Here is a 16,854-nt window from a genome sequence, read left to right on the forward strand (position 1 = left end):
TTGATATGAGGAAATGCTGTTAGTTTAGTATTGGAACCTTTACTTTAAAAATAGACGAGATAGACTAGCTTTAAAAATGTGTTTGGAGTTGGAGAGCTTACTCCACAGTTAAGTCTCATGTGCTATATTGACTGCTCTGCTGTACTTTTCTCTCCTTCCTTAAGAGCCTCAGGTAAGTAGAAGTCAGAGTTCACATCTAGGATTTCTCAGTGGTTGCTTAAAGAGGATTATACACTCTAGACTAGAAGACAGTGTATTTATAACAGAATAGTGACAGTTGAAGGAAAAAACAAACTACCTGAATGTATAACCCGATTTAGATTTGGGCAGGCTAAACCACCCAGTAATTTAATCACTTTACATTTTCTTTTACTTTTCTAGAAATTGTAGCTGTGCCCTCCATGTGAATTTGTTTTTGGTTTTATTTTGAGGCCTGGTCTCTAGCCCTACGTTGGCCTGAAACTTGATAAGTAGATCAGGTTGCTCTCAAACTCAGAGTCATCCTACCTCTGCCTCCAATTAAAGGTGTATGCCATCAAGCTTGATCCAATGAGTTTTTATAGACAAAGGAACATTTACTTTAGGATGTGAATTTTGGTGCTTCTGGAACCCACAAGTCTATAATTTGATACCACGTACCTTGAGAAGACAATATTGGCATAAATAACCAAAATTGAAGAAATAAGCAATCTGGCTTAATCGCCTAAATTACCTTTCATTTATTTTCTGCACTGCCTCTGCTTTGGTTTTGCATTTTGTTGTTTTCAGTACTCTCCAGGGGGCAAGCTCCTCCTGCACAAAGGTTTTCAAGTACTCAAGAGTTACCTTATCCCAGAAAAGAAATGCCAACCATTGGACTGAGTGTGGTGGCATATGCCTGTAATTTGGTAGGAGGAGGAGGATCACAGCAAATTCAAGGCCAGGACTAGTTACACAGGGAGTTCCAGGTAACCCAGGCATACTGAGACCTTCTCTAAAAATAATTCCAAACAGAGCTTACTGCTATGGCTAAATCTTGGTGGAGTAAGAGTGCATAAGTTACATTGGTCGTTACAGGAAGAAACTTTAAAAACTTAATAGCCTCAGTTTTACCCATTCATCTGTATATTTTGCTTACATTTTGTAGCATAACAGCTTGATAATCTAAAATGCTTTACTATTCTGTTTATATTATACGAGCTAGTTAGGTTGCAAATAATTAATGCAAGTTCTCAGAAAGGTAGTTTGTCCCAGTCATGAAAATTGCCTGAGTCTCTGCAGATGCAACCCTTCTGCTTAACTGGCACTGACTTTCCTTGTTTGGTTCTTTTTCTTTCTGTAGTTTGTTAAAAGATTGGAGCATTTGAGGAGTTAGTATTTTGCTTGGGTTTTTTGGTTTTGTTTTTTAATACTGTTTCCTCATTTTTGAGTACTGAGCTTCTTGAAACTTTGGTTGTTTACACAGAATCCACTAATTGAGTTGTGAATGGGGATTTAGCTTTGAGTAGCAGCTGCCAGATATAATCCACATTAGCACACTTCCCCTTCTCTTTGAAGAACTGAAGGGAGTAATCCAATTCCATGACCTAGGAATTGTTTTCAGTGCCTTCACACTTAATATTCTCTGTTGTTTTTTTGTTTTCTATGTTATTCTGCAGAACTATGTGCTTGTTTACTGATAACTGGTTTTCATATTAAGAGCAATGTGCAGTGTGAGCTAAATGCATTAAAATACTTTCCTGTATTTCTAAACAACTTGATTGCTAGAGAGTTTAATATTAGAGTTACAGGGCTTTTGTTGTCCACCTATATTATCACTAGTAATTTGGTTTTTATAGTAAACCAGATGAAAGTATAGGCATAATAGCTGGCAGAAGCAGGGTTTTTGTTTGTTGAAACAGGCTTTTTTTTTTTTTTTAATGTATCCCTGGCTAGCCTGGAACCTTCCTTGTAGACCAGGCTGGCCTTGAAAGAAGAGATCTGCCTGCCTTTGTCTTCCAAATGCTGGGATTAAAGGCATGTGCCACCAGGCCTCACTGATCTTAACATGAATAGATGATTTGTTTACTTGTAACATGAATTTTAAAAGATTACCATAGCAGTTTTCTAAAACATCAGATTCTATATTGGTGAAAGAGACCAATATAATGGTTTAACAAAAATAATAAAATGTGGGTGTAATTAGAAGAGACACAGTAGTCTCATTGCACACAGATATGTCAAGCTTGATAATGATGATAGGATTTTAGTATAGTATGGCAAGTAGGGTTTTTTGTATAAAAGTTAGTTTCAGATACATTGGTAAAAGAATGAATTTTGTTGCCTTTCATCAAAAAATAAGTTTTCCTTTTTAAAAATTCAGTTTTGTAGATCAAATTTGAATTACTTAGAAAAAAATGTGCTGTTTTTCCTCCCTGGCTACCATATAGATTATATACAAGTAAACATTTTCTCCTAAAATGCGACTGTGGCTTTGGGTTAACTCGTTTAAACAGATGATTTGAAAGCCACTTTAATTTAAATGCTGTACTTTTATTCGGGTGAACATACTATACTTTTTAGATATCTTACGAAACAATGTAGTGCGTGCTCTTGTTTTTTATTATCTTAAAAATGGTTTATTTTTATCAGACTTCGAGGATTATGTCCTTTAAATAAATAGCCTTTTATTAGCATACTGAAGAGTGACCTCTGAGAGAAAAGAGTCCAGAAAGCTTGTACATAAAAATTTTGGAACATGCTTTTTTTTTTTTACCCATTAAAAACGGGCTTTCAAATTTCATGTGGTTAAACAACGTTCTTGACAACTCTGCCTTGGGACATGTGTGTGTACGCATATATACACACACACACATACTCACTGTGTGAAGACAGGCTGCTATAAGAACTGGGCACGTCAAGTTACATAAATAAGGATAATGGTTGGGGGTTACTTGTGAAGAATAGTAAAGTCTTACTGGGCTGTTAAATCTATTATCTGTTCATTTTATATTTCATTTTGATATTTGGATATACTTGTTTAATAAAAAAAAGGCTAGAGGCCTAATTTCTCTTTGTTTTTCTTTTAAAGTTATTCCTTATTGATTTTGGTTTGGCCAAAAAGTACAGAGACAACAGGACAAGGCAACACATACCATACAGAGAAGATAAAAATCTGACTGGCACTGCCCGATACGCTAGCATCAATGCACATCTGGGTATTGAACAGAGGTGAGTCTATCAAATCCATCGTGGGAGCAAGCAGTTGATGGCTTTTCTTAAGTTTGTATTAAAGTTTTTTAGTGTCTTAAGGATGCTTCTTGGCTGAGGATTAAGAAATTGCTTATTGTTGTACCTTTTGCTTTTAACTAGTGCAGAAAAGCCAGCTAAATTAATGGCACCTTTTATTTTCTTTCTTGAAAGTTGTCTCTGGGCTAGAGAGTTAAATGTCTAGTATGGTGGCACATGCTTGCCGTCTTAACTGTAGGAGACTGAAGCAGGATGACTGTTAAGAATTCAAGGCCAGGACAAACAAGTGGGTGTTTGCCTTAAAGAATCATGAATAAATAAATAATAATATATAAATATAACAGAATATTAAAAAAAGAATTCAAGGCCATTGATTATATGACGGCTTGATTATATGACGGCTAAGCAGGGTCCACATTGTGAGACCTTATCTAAAAAAAAAAATGAAAAAACAAAAGCCTGTTAAACATGAAAGTTGGAAACATAATTAGTATTGACATCTGTGGTTTCACATATACCTACTTTTTTAAGTACTGATCTTCAGCGTTGTGTACTTTAGTGTTATGATTTGTGCTTATCACTGGAGTTGGCAGTGTGAACCTGGGAGAATGGAGCCTAAAAATGGGGTAGACTAAATTTTCATGCAGTAGCTAGCTTTATTCAGAGGCATCGGACAATTGATACTCTGAGGTTTAAGATAAGTCACATAAGTATCCAGTCACAGCGACACAAACCGCACAAGCGGCACATGGCAAAAATGTTTTTCCATGGAGGCATATAAACAAACAATAGCCAGTTGTGATGAATAATCTGAATAAACTCCTGTCCCCTACCCCGGGGGGGGGGGGGGGGGATGACAAAAGTGCATTCCAAGAACAGTTCCATGTCTTTGAAGAAAACTGAGATTGCAGTACTCCTGTTTACTTAAAAACACTTGAATTCTCCTTACATGACTCCATTCTTCTACCGTATTCCAATAACTTGAGTTCCAAGGGGTGGGGATGATCCATGGGTCACTTTCACAAGGAAAGTACTGTAACAGTACTGAGCTTTGTGGCTCATGCCTGTAATCCCAGCGCTTTGGTAGTCTGACAGGATTAGGTCTAAGTTTGAAGTCAATCTCAGGACAAATAAAAATTTGTAATAAACCAAAAATGTGATTGGTAGACCATGATCTGTCTTCCTGTTTTTGTTTTGTGGTGGTGGTGTTTTTGAGTTCCTTTTAATTTTTGGTTAGTGTTTCCTCACTAACAGAAACAATGCAAAAAGTGCTGTCTTTGGGTTGAAATGTGGGAAGAGAAGTAGTAAATTTCTGAATACTCTGAGATGTACAGGGATTGATTACATTCACTTTGTGGATCTTTAAATATTACCTATCCAAATAGCCCAGGAAAGGGTATTTCCTGTCACTGGATTTATTTCTCTTGGCGCATGTGCATTAAGTGTGTATACACCTGTGAGCTTAGCTTTTTTTGTTTCAGCATCTGTAGAAGATCTTTAGGAGTTAAACTTTAAGATATCTCATACTACTTGTTTTTCATTAGTCATTAGCTTTTAGAGAGTTAGCTAGCTATATTTTTGTTCTTTAAATTCTCTGACAACCTTGTGTAGTTAACCAGTCCATTTTGGATTTTAATACTCTAATTACCTAATTTTGTAAGACACTCAGTAGTCTTTATTGTCATTTGTGAACATTGTTTCTTATATGTACAGAACTTAGTTTTTATATTTTTCACTATCTGGTTCATAAAATAACATTCTCTTTTCTAGTCGCCGAGATGACATGGAATCTTTAGGATATGTTTTGATGTATTTTAATAGAACCAGTCTGCCCTGGCAAGGGCTAAAGGTAAATCAGACTCAAATTACTGGGGATTGTTTTTGTGTATCTTTTCTGAAGGAAAAATATGAGACAGGTGATCCCAGAACTTGGGGAGTGGTATTGGGCCCAGAAGATTAAGAGCAACCTTAGACGGCATTCATAAGTAAAGAACCAACCCTTCCATCTCAGGGGAAGGACCGTTGAAAGGGGAGAGTAAAAAGAAAGTAAATACTGTGGAAGTGTCCTTTAAAGTGTTTTCCAGATCTGAGTTTCAGCCAAAGTTAATTTGCTGTTGCCTCTAATTTGGGGGAATAAATTAACCATTTCAGTAAGAAATTAGTTAAGAGCAATTGTTAAACCTGAAGGCTAGTGTTCTTGTGCTGGTACTAATTGGTGACAGCCTGCCTTAATCTAGATAAAAGCATCATAAGCATAGGGCTTGTGATGTTGAAGTGTGCTTTTGAGAGTGTGTAGAATAAATGTAGAATTTTTAATGGCTATTTTAAACCTTTAAAGGAAAATAGTGCAGTGCTCAGTTCTTTAGTGAGTAACTTTATCCGTTATGGACTTGATTCCATGTGTTCTTTTCTTGGCTCTCACATGCTGAATCTATATATTCTGTCTAGTGAGTTCAACTGCATTTTTTTAAGATTAAATCTGTCTGTGAACTACCTTTTACAGGCTGCAACAAAGAAACAGAAATATGAAAAGATTAGTGAAAAGAAGATGTCCACTCCTGTTGAAGTTTTGTGTAAGGTAAGTGTACATGATGAATATTCAAAAATAATTCACACGGTCAGGTGTGGGGGTACACACCTTTAATCACAGCACTTGGGAGGCAGAGCCAGTCTGATCTGTCTAGACAGCCAGAGTTTGAGTAGTAAGACTTGTCTCAGTAAATAAAAACTGGAGAGACACCCCGCCATGCTCAAAGGCATGTGCCATGCTAGGTGTGGTGTCATAGTTGTGCCTTTATCCCAGCATTCCAGACTCAAGAGTCAGGAGTTCAGGGCTGTGTAGAGAGATCCTGTCTCAAAAAAACAAAAGTAGTATTTGCTGCTCTTACAGGAGGTACAAGTTAAGTTGCCAGCATCCACATTGAGTGGTTTATAATCACTAGTAACTCAGGCTCCAGACTTTTCTTGCTTTTATCCTCTTTGGGCACCAAACACATATGAAGCAGGTACAGTGTGCATATATAAATAAGTCTTAAAAATAATTCGTATAAAGTTCAGTGGAATGGCACAGTGAGAAGATACCTGCCATCAAGCCCGATAGCCTCAGTTTGATATTTGAGATAAGTGGTGGAAAAAACCAACTCCCACAAGTTCTGTTCCACATGCATGCTATAGCACATGTATCCATACACATATGTAGTGCACACATAAAGTAAAAAGTAATCACTTTAATAAAATAAAAAAAAGCAGGGTTTCTCAGTAGTGATGGAGCCAGTTCTAGAATTCAGTCTGTAGACCAGGCTGGCCATGAATTCAGATCCACCTGCCTCTGCCTCCCAAGTGCTGGGATTAAAGGTGTGCACCACCGCCTGGCAAAAGAAGCAAATCCTACATTAACAGACATCCGATCTCAGCGTAGGGGAAAAATTACCCTAGTAATTTTCTTAGACAAAAAAATCAGTTGTTTTTGTTATTACCTGCAGAAAAAAAATTCTGAATTGTGCTATAGAAAAAGGTGGTTTCTTTCACTATTGTCATAGGGTTTCTATTGCTGTTATGTAACAAGCACTGTGACCAAAAGCAGCTTGGGGAGAAGGCTTTTGTTTCATTTTAGAACTCTCAGGCCGTACTCATCTCTAAGGGAAGTCAGCGGGAGTTTAAGTCTGGAACCTGGACTAAGGAGCTAAAGCAGCCAGTGGAGGGCTGCTGCTCAATGGCTTACTCCCCAGTGAGAAAGGGCACTCCTACAGCAATCGTTAAATCAAGAAAATGATTCAATCTGCTGGGGGCATTTTCTCAAGTTAAAAGAAACTAGCCAGGACATGTATTTTCCTTTGATTTTCCTAACTTGGTGTTTTTGTTTTTCACTTTTTTAAATGTTGACTCAATAGGGGTTTCCTGCAGAATTTGCCATGTACTTAAATTACTGTCGTGGGCTGCGCTTTGAGGAAGCTCCGGATTACATGTATCTGAGGCAGCTATTCCGCATCCTTTTCAGGTCAGTTGTTAATCCCTAGTGGCTGCAGAGGCTGAAAGATGGCTTAAGGAGAGCATAGTGATCTTGTAGGCAACTCAGATTTGGTTCCCACCACACACGTTGGGCAGCTCATAACCACCTACCTGTAAGCTTCACAGGATCACATAACCTCTGGCCTTCATGGGTATTTGCTCGTGTACAATTGCTCCTCCTCCCACCCCCAGTGTGTGTTTTACATATGCATAATTAGGAATAATTTTTGCCCCATCCTAGTGGCTGCATATACAGAATAACAAATCCCTAATCTAAGGCTAATGGTCACAGGCTATGAGATTGTATAACCTCGGAACATCAGAAGCTGCACCCATAAAATCTCACCAGCATGACAGCTTAAATTAAGGATTGCTGAGAGCAGGAGAAATTGTCTTCCCCAGAGAAGAGTACACTAGGTGGTTATGCGATACCAAGTAGTCAGCCCTGAAAACATACAGAACGTTACACATACTGAGCAGGTTGTACTCATGGATGTGGGGCGGAGGAAGAGGGAGAGAAAGAGAGTAACAGCGGTTCATGAAAAATGGTTATGGTTTCTTTTTTCTTCAAAACAGGGTTTATCTTTGGTGCCTGTCTTGGAACTCACTCTAAACCAGGCTGGCCTCTAACTCACAGAGATCCACCTGTCTCTGCCTCCCAAGTGCTGGGATTAAAGGCGTGGCCTGTCTGGTTTATCATTTATTTATTTATTTATTTATTTATTATTTGTTTATTTGAAAGAGGGTTATATAGACTTTTTTGGAGAGAGGAAGGGAAGGGAGAAGTTATGTAATTACATTAATCTCAAAATAATTTTAGAAGTAAATGGTTTTTTAAAAATTGTTAAACAGTAATTTCAATCATACAGAAACCTATTCAGTACCAAATAAAGTGTTAAAAGCCAGGAATGGTGGTACATATGTTTAATCTCAGCTCTTAGGGCAGAGTTCCAGGCCAGCCAGGGCTACACAGAGAAACCTTGTCTTGAAATTATGTGTTCCTTCTCCCAAGAAAAAGAAAGGGGCATTAAAATATAGAATCTGCCAGAGGGCTACAGAGACTCCAGCACTTAGAAGATAGAGGTAGGATTGGGAGTTCAGGGTTATCATTAGTTCCAGAAATGATGTCCTGAGATACTAACACCACTCCCTCACAGAGCTGCCAGTTGTGTGCGTGTGCATGCTCCCCAAGGAGGTGCTAAATGAATCTTTCTAGGTAATTGACACCTGACTCACTGTAGTTGCTTATTCTGGGTTTTTTTGTTCTTATTGTTCTGTTTTGTTTTTCTATTTCTAGTATGCCCCTATGGAAGTTTCTGCTTTGATTTTGTTTGTTTTTTAGGACAGGGTCTCACTATGTAGACCAGGCTGACCTTGAACTCAGTAGATAACTGTCTTACTGAACACTGGAGTTAAAGGCTTGTGTCACTGAAAATTTAAAAGGCAGTTTTCTTTTTGAAAAATTTTTTTTTAATTTAATTCACCAGACCAGATTGGCTAATGTTTTCCTTTCAGTTGTGACATGTGAGAAGTAAATAATTACTTAAAGTTATTTACAAGAAGAAAAATCTTAGAGGTTACCATGCTTATGACAAAATACTCTAAAGAGGATCCTTGGAGCTGGACCCAGTGATGCTTTCCCTTAATCTTAGCCTTCTGGAAATAGGCAAACAGATCTGAGCTTGGAGAGTTCTAGGCCAACTGGAGCTACATAGTAGGAAAAGAAATGCCGTCGACTGTCTTGAGGAGTAAGCTGGACAGTATTGAAAGGTTAACATGGCATTTTATTTTTCAGGACCCTGAACCACCAATACGACTATACATTTGATTGGACGATGTTAAAGCAGAAAGCAGCACAGCAGGCAGCCTCTTCCAGTGGGCAGGGTCAGCAGGCCCAAACCCCCACAGGCAAGCAAACTGACAAAACCAAGAGTAACATGAAAGGTTAGTAGCCAAGAACCAAGTGACGTTACAGGGAAAAAATTAAATACAAATTGGGTAATTCATTCATTTCTAACAGTGTTAGATCAAGGAGGTGGTTTTAAAACACATAAAATTTGGCTTGTATTAAAAAAAAAAAGACGTCCTTGGAAAATTTGACTACTAACTTTAAACCCAAATGTCCTTATTCATATATATGTATATGTATTTGTATATACATATATGTGTGTATTTATATCATTTCTCTTGGGATTTTGGGTCATTTTTAACAACTGCATCTTTTTTACTCATTCATTAACCCTTTTCCAAAATAAACATTCGGTGTTGGGAATATGGTATTGCCAATCAATCCAAAATCCTAGACCTAACACTTGTTGATTTTTAATACAGAATCTGGTTAGCCATGGTATTTTGACTTACTTTCAGACTAACAGTGTTAAGATATTTATACATTGTTTGTTTGCATGCTAATGCTTTAGCATTTAATGGGAAAATGTGAACATGATCTAATTTTAAGAGGTGAGTCTTGGCATTGCCTTCAGCATGTCTGTCTTCTCAATTGCAGAGCACCTTGTTAACTGCAAAGCTCCGCATATCTTCCTAAATCAGAAATTCTCTCTCTGCTAATGAACTATGGCAGATCTTAATTTCACGATGATCCTTTAAAGGAGTGCTTTATTGAAATGCGAAGGAACTTTAGGTACTAGGGTTCATTCAGTGTGAAATTGAAGCCTGCAGTTAGACCTTGTCAATTGAAGATAACTGAGGCAAATGCCATTAAACTGCTAGTCTGTCTGTCTCTTTCTGGCACTTTGAGTGCTTCTAAGGAGTAGAACTGTCAGAGCACACCCTCACTTCCTAATCCCGGTGCCTTAGAGTTCAACTCCTGCTTCAATGTTGTCTCCCCTTCTGGGGCTTACCTATTGATGCCTGCCTGCTTTGTGCACGTGGTGGGTAGGTAAGCTTTGGTTTTTGGTTTCTTGTTACTTTATTTCTGAAAGACTGCTCTAGTCTGAATGTGGTTTTCAAATATTAGTATTTGTTAATATTAGTAATATTCTGTATTTTTAGTGTTGCATTTAAATAATTTTTTTAAACTTGAAAATAGATTTTAGGCTGGGTGTGGTTGCAAATGCTTTAATCCAAGCATTTGGGAGGCAGAGGCAGGTGGATCTCATGAGTTCGAGGCCTGCCTGGTCTACAGAGTGAATTTCAGGGCATCCAGGGCTACATAAGACCCTGACTTTAAGAACAGCTTTTAGTATCTGAGGAACATTTGAAGAAATGGAATGAACTGATGTCCATCCTTGTCCCAACAGCTCAGTAAAGTTGAGGGGCTTCCTTTCTGTGTTTCTGTATTTGGGAAGGATTGAGTTGAACATTTGGCAGAGGAGGGGTTTCGATGATGAGGCCTGAGCTAAGCGGTTGCTCAGGGTGTTTTTAGCCTCTGTACTTTAGTTGGGACTTGGATACCTCCTCCTTTGTCTCTTAATACTGTGTAAGTAATCTTCCGTTGAAGTAGGTGGCAAGTATTTGTGAGAAGTGGAGAGTCTCTTAACTAAGATACTAAGCAATGCCTATGTTTGCCTTTTTCATGAAATGAAGCCTTTTATTTATTTATTGCCGAAAGCTGGCTGGGATAATAGGATCCATCACAAATTGTAGCTTCTAGAACTGAAATTGAAATCTCATCTGGCCTAGAACATTTTTCTTCAGGCATTCAGCAGCCTTCAGAAAGAAGTATTTTCATTTTGACCTAGTTTAATTGTTCTAATTTCCTATGTGTTTCTTACTCAATATAAAAGCAGAATTTTTGTCCTGCTTTATCCAGGTATTAAAGACGAGAAGTTGGATCCACTGAGTTAGTATGTTTCCTTGGAAAAGAAAAGTGATTAAACTTAAGTTTAAGCTGCCTTCTGTATCGTAACTTTTTCATAAAAGTAACTTAAATCATAAAACAGTTACAACATCAATAGACACAGTGGTCGTGCAAATTATGACATGTACATGAACCTACAGTGTTCTGAAATATGAAATTTTCAGTAAATACCTTAATGACTGCTTTCAGAAGGTGCATTTCTAAGACGAGGTTCAGTGACATGAATGCTTATAGTCTTAGCTACTGGGAGGTTGAGATGAGGATTGCTTAAGTTAATGACCAGTGTTCCTTCTCAAAGGTGGGGGGGATGGGTTACTAAGAGGGTTTTTGTTGTTTTTTGGGGGGTTGTTTTATTTTTATTTTTTACCTTGAGCAAAATACTGCTCGCCACTAAAATACGTCAGTCTGGGGCTAGAAAGTTAGCTAAGTTGGAAAGTGCTTGCTTTGTATGAATGTGGACCTGAGTTCAGGTTTCTAGAACCTCCATTTTAAAAGCCAGCAAGGACTGGGAAGTGTTTGGCACACACACCCTAAATCCCAGCACTTGGCATAGAGCAAGCAGATTTCTGTGAGTTTGAGGCCAACCTCAAAATGGTGAGACCGGAGACCCTGTCTCAACAACAAAGCTAGCAAGCTGTTACGAGGTTTGCTTATCCGTCCAGCTCCGGCTAGCAGGGTGGAGACAGGCAAAACCTTGGGACTTTCTGGCTGGCCCTACCTATAAAGCCTAATCAATAAGCTCTGACCTAGTGGAAGACCCCAACTCCAAAAAATAAAAGACATCAGAGGAACCACCACCAGACTTGACTCCTGACCATGACCCCGCACAGAGATGTACAACAAGCTGTGCCACTACCCAGAATATTCAGTAAAAGAGGTGGACTTTCGACTCCTTAACATTCGTGAATTTAGTGTTCATACAGAAAGCTAAGAAAAATGCACATGCCCTAAGAGTGGTATGAAATAAGCATGAGAAAATTAGTCTTAGACCCTCTGCTACTCACATTATATAGGTAGTTCCAAAATAGGATGTATAAAACAATACTTAGTTTCTGCTACTTTAGCTTTTGATCTCATGGAATCTTCCAATAATGGTATCATCATATTATTTCTCAGCTCAAAAATTATAGAAAGTAGCCAGGCAGTGGTGGTACTACCTGTAGTCCCAGCACTTAGGAGGCAAAGGCAGGTGGAGCTCAGTGAGTTCTAGGACAGCTAGAACTGTTACACAGAGAAACTCTGTCTTGAAAAATACAAAATGAAACAAAAAATTATAGCAGGTGGTGACTCATAACCTTTAATCCGAGACTTGGGAGTAGAAGGATGGATCTGGTTGAGGATCACTCGGGCTATATAGTGAGACTCTCAAAGACCAAAATAAAATGAGTAAAAGATACCCCTTAAGACATACAGCTTCCTCCCCTTTTGATGATAATCTCATATGCTTGTATATATCAATGAATTCAGTTTATAAATCTTTAGCAATCAGGCCTCTAAAAGTTCTCTTCTGGAAAGATCTTCTAAATGTTGGCATTATTTTTTATAAGTTCTTTAGGGTTTTGTGAGGGTTTCTGTTTTTTTGACTACTCGGCAGTTATTTTTTTAAGCGTATGTTTCTTTCATAGATATTACAGAAATTTCTAGCCACTTAGAGTGTTTAAGTGTTCTTAAAAATCTTGATCATGCTGGGCGCACACCTTTAATCCCAGCACTTTGGAGGCAGAGTGAATCTCTGTGAGTTCGAGGCCAGCGTGGTCTACAAGAGCTAGTTCCAGGACAGACTCCAAAGCTACAGAGAAACCCTGTCTCAAAATATGTAAAATATATAATATATATATTTGTGTGTGTAATATATATATATGTGTGTGTGTGTGTGCTCATTTAGCTAGTGTATGCTTCTTATATCATAGGTGGATTCTCTGCTCTGATAACTTTGCATTAGGCCTTTCAGTTACTGCATTCCAAAGCCAATCAAGACCAAGAGAAAGGATTTCCCCTAATGTCTCTTAGGCTTTTTCTTATAGTGCTGAAGTGCCCCTAAGATTGAATTTTTTTGCTTCTCTTTGTATAGCAAAGAAAAGATGAAAAACTTCTCCCTCTGAACATTTGACAATCATTTAATAAGTGTTCTTCTACTGTTGATGATTGTCAGAAAGGTACTTGTTTATGACCTAGAAGAGACATATTTTATGAACATTTAAATAATTCAGTTAGTTCTGATAACCCACAAGTAGCTGATGCAGTAGAACAAGTTTGAGAGTGGCCTTGACCTTCTAAGACTTAAGTGTTTTCCCTCACACTAACCTACCTCTGTCAGTGATCCCCAGAAGCCTAAAGGGCTTTACCATGTGTAGTTTAACATTTTCTGACTTCACCAACTGCTGCCAGGAACACAGCTGATAATTCAGCAACTTAACCCAAAACAGGAAAGGGAAGACCTAGCGATGCCTGGAGAAACTGACTTACCCTCAATACACTCAGTCCAAAGAAGACCTGGGAACTGAATCTTTGCTGAAACCTGGGATTTTCGTCAGCTTTTCTCATTGTGGACAGTAAAACTGAAGAGAGCGACAAAAGAAATGAAGAAAGTGCAAGAGACCTTCAAGGCTCCCTGGGCCTGTTAACTCTCAGCTCAGGTTCTGTGATGGCTGTCAGAAGGCCCGGGAGAGCGCTGTGTAATGCCCACCATCTGCCAGTTGGGACAAATTCCTTTGTAACAGGTATGTTCAGCTTAGCGACTATGGAAACTATTAGAAAATGAATCTGGGTAGAGAAGACAGTCATTCAGATTGTTTTTAGTCTGCTGGTCCAATTTAAGGAGGAATTGAACCTGTCACATAAATTGCCGGTGTGCAATCAAAAATACTTTCATCTTTCACAGTGTTCATTTTGTAGAGCAGAATTTGTTAGTTTCGTACATACTGGCAGCTTAATTCACCTAGCTTAATCTTGTATAACCAGAAGACCCTAGGAGAATATTGTAGAAAAAGTTACTTAATACAAATGACATTGTATGTTGATTATAAATGGTTATGTATGTTGATTATAAATGATGATAATAAATGGTTTCGTTCTTATTATACTGTGGAAGGAGTCTAAATTTCAAACACCCACCACAAATATATAAACTTTATTACTGTATGAACATCCTTTAACTGGATGGTAGACCTTAATTATAATCTCATTAACACAGACGTATGTAGAGACAGGAGGAACCTGTCTCAAAACATAACTATACCTGTTTAAAATGGATTCTGGCTATTTTTTTTATTAGACATGTTGGCAGTGAATTCCTTAATAAAGATACATTTCTTGTAGATTACTTTTTGAGGGGGTAAAGTATGATTGTTAGATAAAATAAGCACTTTTTTCCTGTTTAAAGAGTAGCTTAATTCCTGGGTAGTCACACTAACCCTGCAACTTTGGTAATAGTCTTCACTCTCCCTCTCTTTTAGGAAAAGAAGAGGTTCATTCCTCATTTTAACTGATGTCAGTGAAGATTTACTCTGGATCCACAAGTGCTACCCAGGCTGCAAGATTTTTAAAACAAAAACCAAAGCACAGTGGAAGAGACTGTGCTTAGTGGTGGTTGAAGACTGAATGTTGGAGGCCTGCTATTGTGTTTTTCCTTCTTGATTACCATCCAAGAACCGCTCATTTGAGGGATGTCACCTGGGTAGAAAGAACATCCTACCATTGACCTGTCTAGCTGAAGAACTCAAACTGGATTTGACTACTTTATTCTACCAGGAATATTGTTAGGCTAATCTTCAACCAAGCCCTAAACAGTTGTAACCAGAGACTGAACTAACTGTTCCACAAAGACTTTTGACCTAGAACTTCCCTGTTATTAAAAACTAAGTTGTTTTATATTTGGCTTATAGTTTGTTAGTGGCTGGTTTTCCACTTCATACCTGATCGTGTAGAGGGATACTGAGTGTAACGAAATACTAAAATATAATCACATGATTACAGCAAATTATTATAAAGGAGAGGAGCCATAGTTTTTGTAGCCAGGAAAGTCATTTTTACAATTTATGAATAACTTTCATAGTTAAAGCCAAATACTGATGGGGATAAAGATCCTTTGTATTTAGCTAGTCCATAGTTTCTATCTAGATTTTAAATTTTTAACTTATTAATTACTCCATGAATTGGAATTAGATTGCGGTCTGGTCAGTTTACAAATGAATTAGGGTTTGGTTTAGTAGCCTTTTAAAGTAGGCCTTACTGTGCCTGGGGAGGTGGCCCAATAGATAAAGCTCTTAGCACAGAATATGAGGACCAGCCTTCAGATCCTCCAAAACTCTTAAGTTGGGTAGATATGGTTATCTACTTGGAATCCCAACATCTGGAAGTAAGAGACAGCGTCCCCAAAGAAAGCTGGCCCGATTGTGAGCTCCAGGTTCAGCAAAAGGTCCTGCATTGGTATATTCAAGGTGATGAACCATCGGGAAAGATACCACCCTAATTTCAACCTCTAGCCTGAATACAAGTGTGCCTACACTCAAGTATATATACACACACACAAGAGTGCGTGTGCACAACGGATTTTTTGGTTTTAAGTTTGCTGGTGCTATTTCATAATCTTAGTGTTTGTTTTCTATGCTCTTAGGATGATGGAATTGGGTTTGTTAAGTAGCTGCTCCTGGTTGACAATGGGAAGGAGGAGTAAAGCACATCATTGCCTTCAAAGCTTAATTGTATTTACCAAATACGTGAGGATGTCTGGTTTTCCTCCCAATGAAAAGTTCCTAGTTAACTGGTGAAGGAATGCTTATTAAAAAAAAATGATGATTATAAATGTTTGATACTGACTTAACAGTTTTAGTCGTAAAAACATCTGTAATAAGAAGTAGTAGGGTTAGATTCTAAATCTCACCAAACCCAAAGGAAGTCCCACCAGTGTTGGCGGGTGGGCTGGGGAAGAAATACATACTGGCCAAAGCATGGTTTTTCTGTGATGTGGTAGGCTTGGTTTTGATTTTTGTTGAAGTTAAATAGTCAGAAATGTAATTCAGTCATCTGGGGGATTAGAAGGGAATAGACAAAATGGCTCTTATTATTTGATATTAAGGGTATCAATAGGTGGGCGTGTTTATTCTGTCTCTAGCCATAAAGAACCGTTTAGAACCAGCATCCTTAATGCAGAAGCCCTGGCTTATGGGAGAAGGAACTGTACAACAAGATAGGACAGGAAGTAAACAGTGCCAAAGCATTGCATTGCTTATTTCTAGTTCACAAGTCAGTGAGTAGAGTCGGGGTTGGGGGGGGGGGCTTGGTTGGTTTGGTTTTTTGAGACAGGGTTTCTCTAGCTTTGGAGCCTGTCCTGGAACTAGTTCTTGTAGATCAGGCTGGCCTCAAACTCACAGAGATTATGCCTGGGTCTGCCTCCCGAGTGCTGGGATTAAAGGCATGTGCCCAGGGACACTTCTTTTTAATGCAACAGTGGAAGTTAAACAAGTATGAAGATCAGTGTAAAGTTTTTGTATGCAGATTACATATTTCTTAGAGGTATAACAAAGTAAAGTTGTGCTTTAAAAAGTGGAATAACTGTTACTGTTGTGAAAATTCTGCCAGAAATGGTATACACAAAAGTTGGCTTCTGATCTAGTTAGAACCATCCTCTAGTTGTTGCAGTAATGTCACCAGTTTCTCATTTCAGTTGAGTTTCTGAAATAGCTTGTGTTCTGGGTCCCAAAGAAGTGGACATCCTCTTGGATAGCTAGCCATTCACTACTATAGCTGAAAGTTGGATGCTGAGGCTGTAACTGACTATAGATTTCTTCCTGGGTCATTCAAATCAGCGGGAAATGGCT

At 38.3% G+C, this 16,854-nt stretch overlaps 1 protein-coding gene and 1 long non-coding RNA gene across 6 annotated transcripts in view; both read left to right on the plus strand.

Annotated features, from left to right (window-relative positions):
- Positions 1 to 16,854, plus strand: part of LOC121445287 (casein kinase I) — a 36,039-nt gene that overhangs the window by 16,488 nt on the left and 2,697 nt on the right. For 2 of the 5 annotated variants that reach the window (XM_041647331.1, XM_041647334.1), the window contains 6 exons: positions 3,050 to 3,189; positions 4,978 to 5,056; positions 5,711 to 5,785; positions 7,098 to 7,204; positions 9,011 to 9,123; positions 10,988 to 11,037. In XM_041647331.1, the coding sequence (XP_041503265.1) occupies positions 3,050 to 3,189; positions 4,978 to 5,056; positions 5,711 to 5,785; positions 7,098 to 7,204; positions 9,011 to 9,123; positions 10,988 to 11,022 (549 nt within the window). In that variant the 3' untranslated portion in view covers positions 11,023 to 11,037. Of the gene's footprint in view, positions 1 to 3,049; positions 3,190 to 4,977; positions 5,057 to 5,710; positions 5,786 to 7,097; positions 7,205 to 9,010; positions 9,160 to 10,987; positions 11,038 to 16,854 lie in introns of those variants that run through there. The other 3 variants (XM_041647330.1, XM_041647333.1, XM_041647332.1) reach the window with 2 other exon arrangements.
- Positions 13,070 to 14,778, plus strand: LOC121445288. Its single transcript, XR_005973908.1, has 2 exons — positions 13,070 to 13,755; positions 14,491 to 14,778. It is a non-coding gene; the product is annotated as an uncharacterized LOC121445288 (long non-coding RNA).

The sequence above is a fragment of the Microtus oregoni genome, unplaced genomic scaffold, assembly GCF_018167655.1.
Source record: "Microtus oregoni isolate MIOR12 unplaced genomic scaffold, Mior012 000172F_ref0000184, whole genome shotgun sequence".
Lineage (NCBI taxonomy): Eukaryota > Metazoa > Chordata > Mammalia > Rodentia > Cricetidae > Microtus > Microtus oregoni.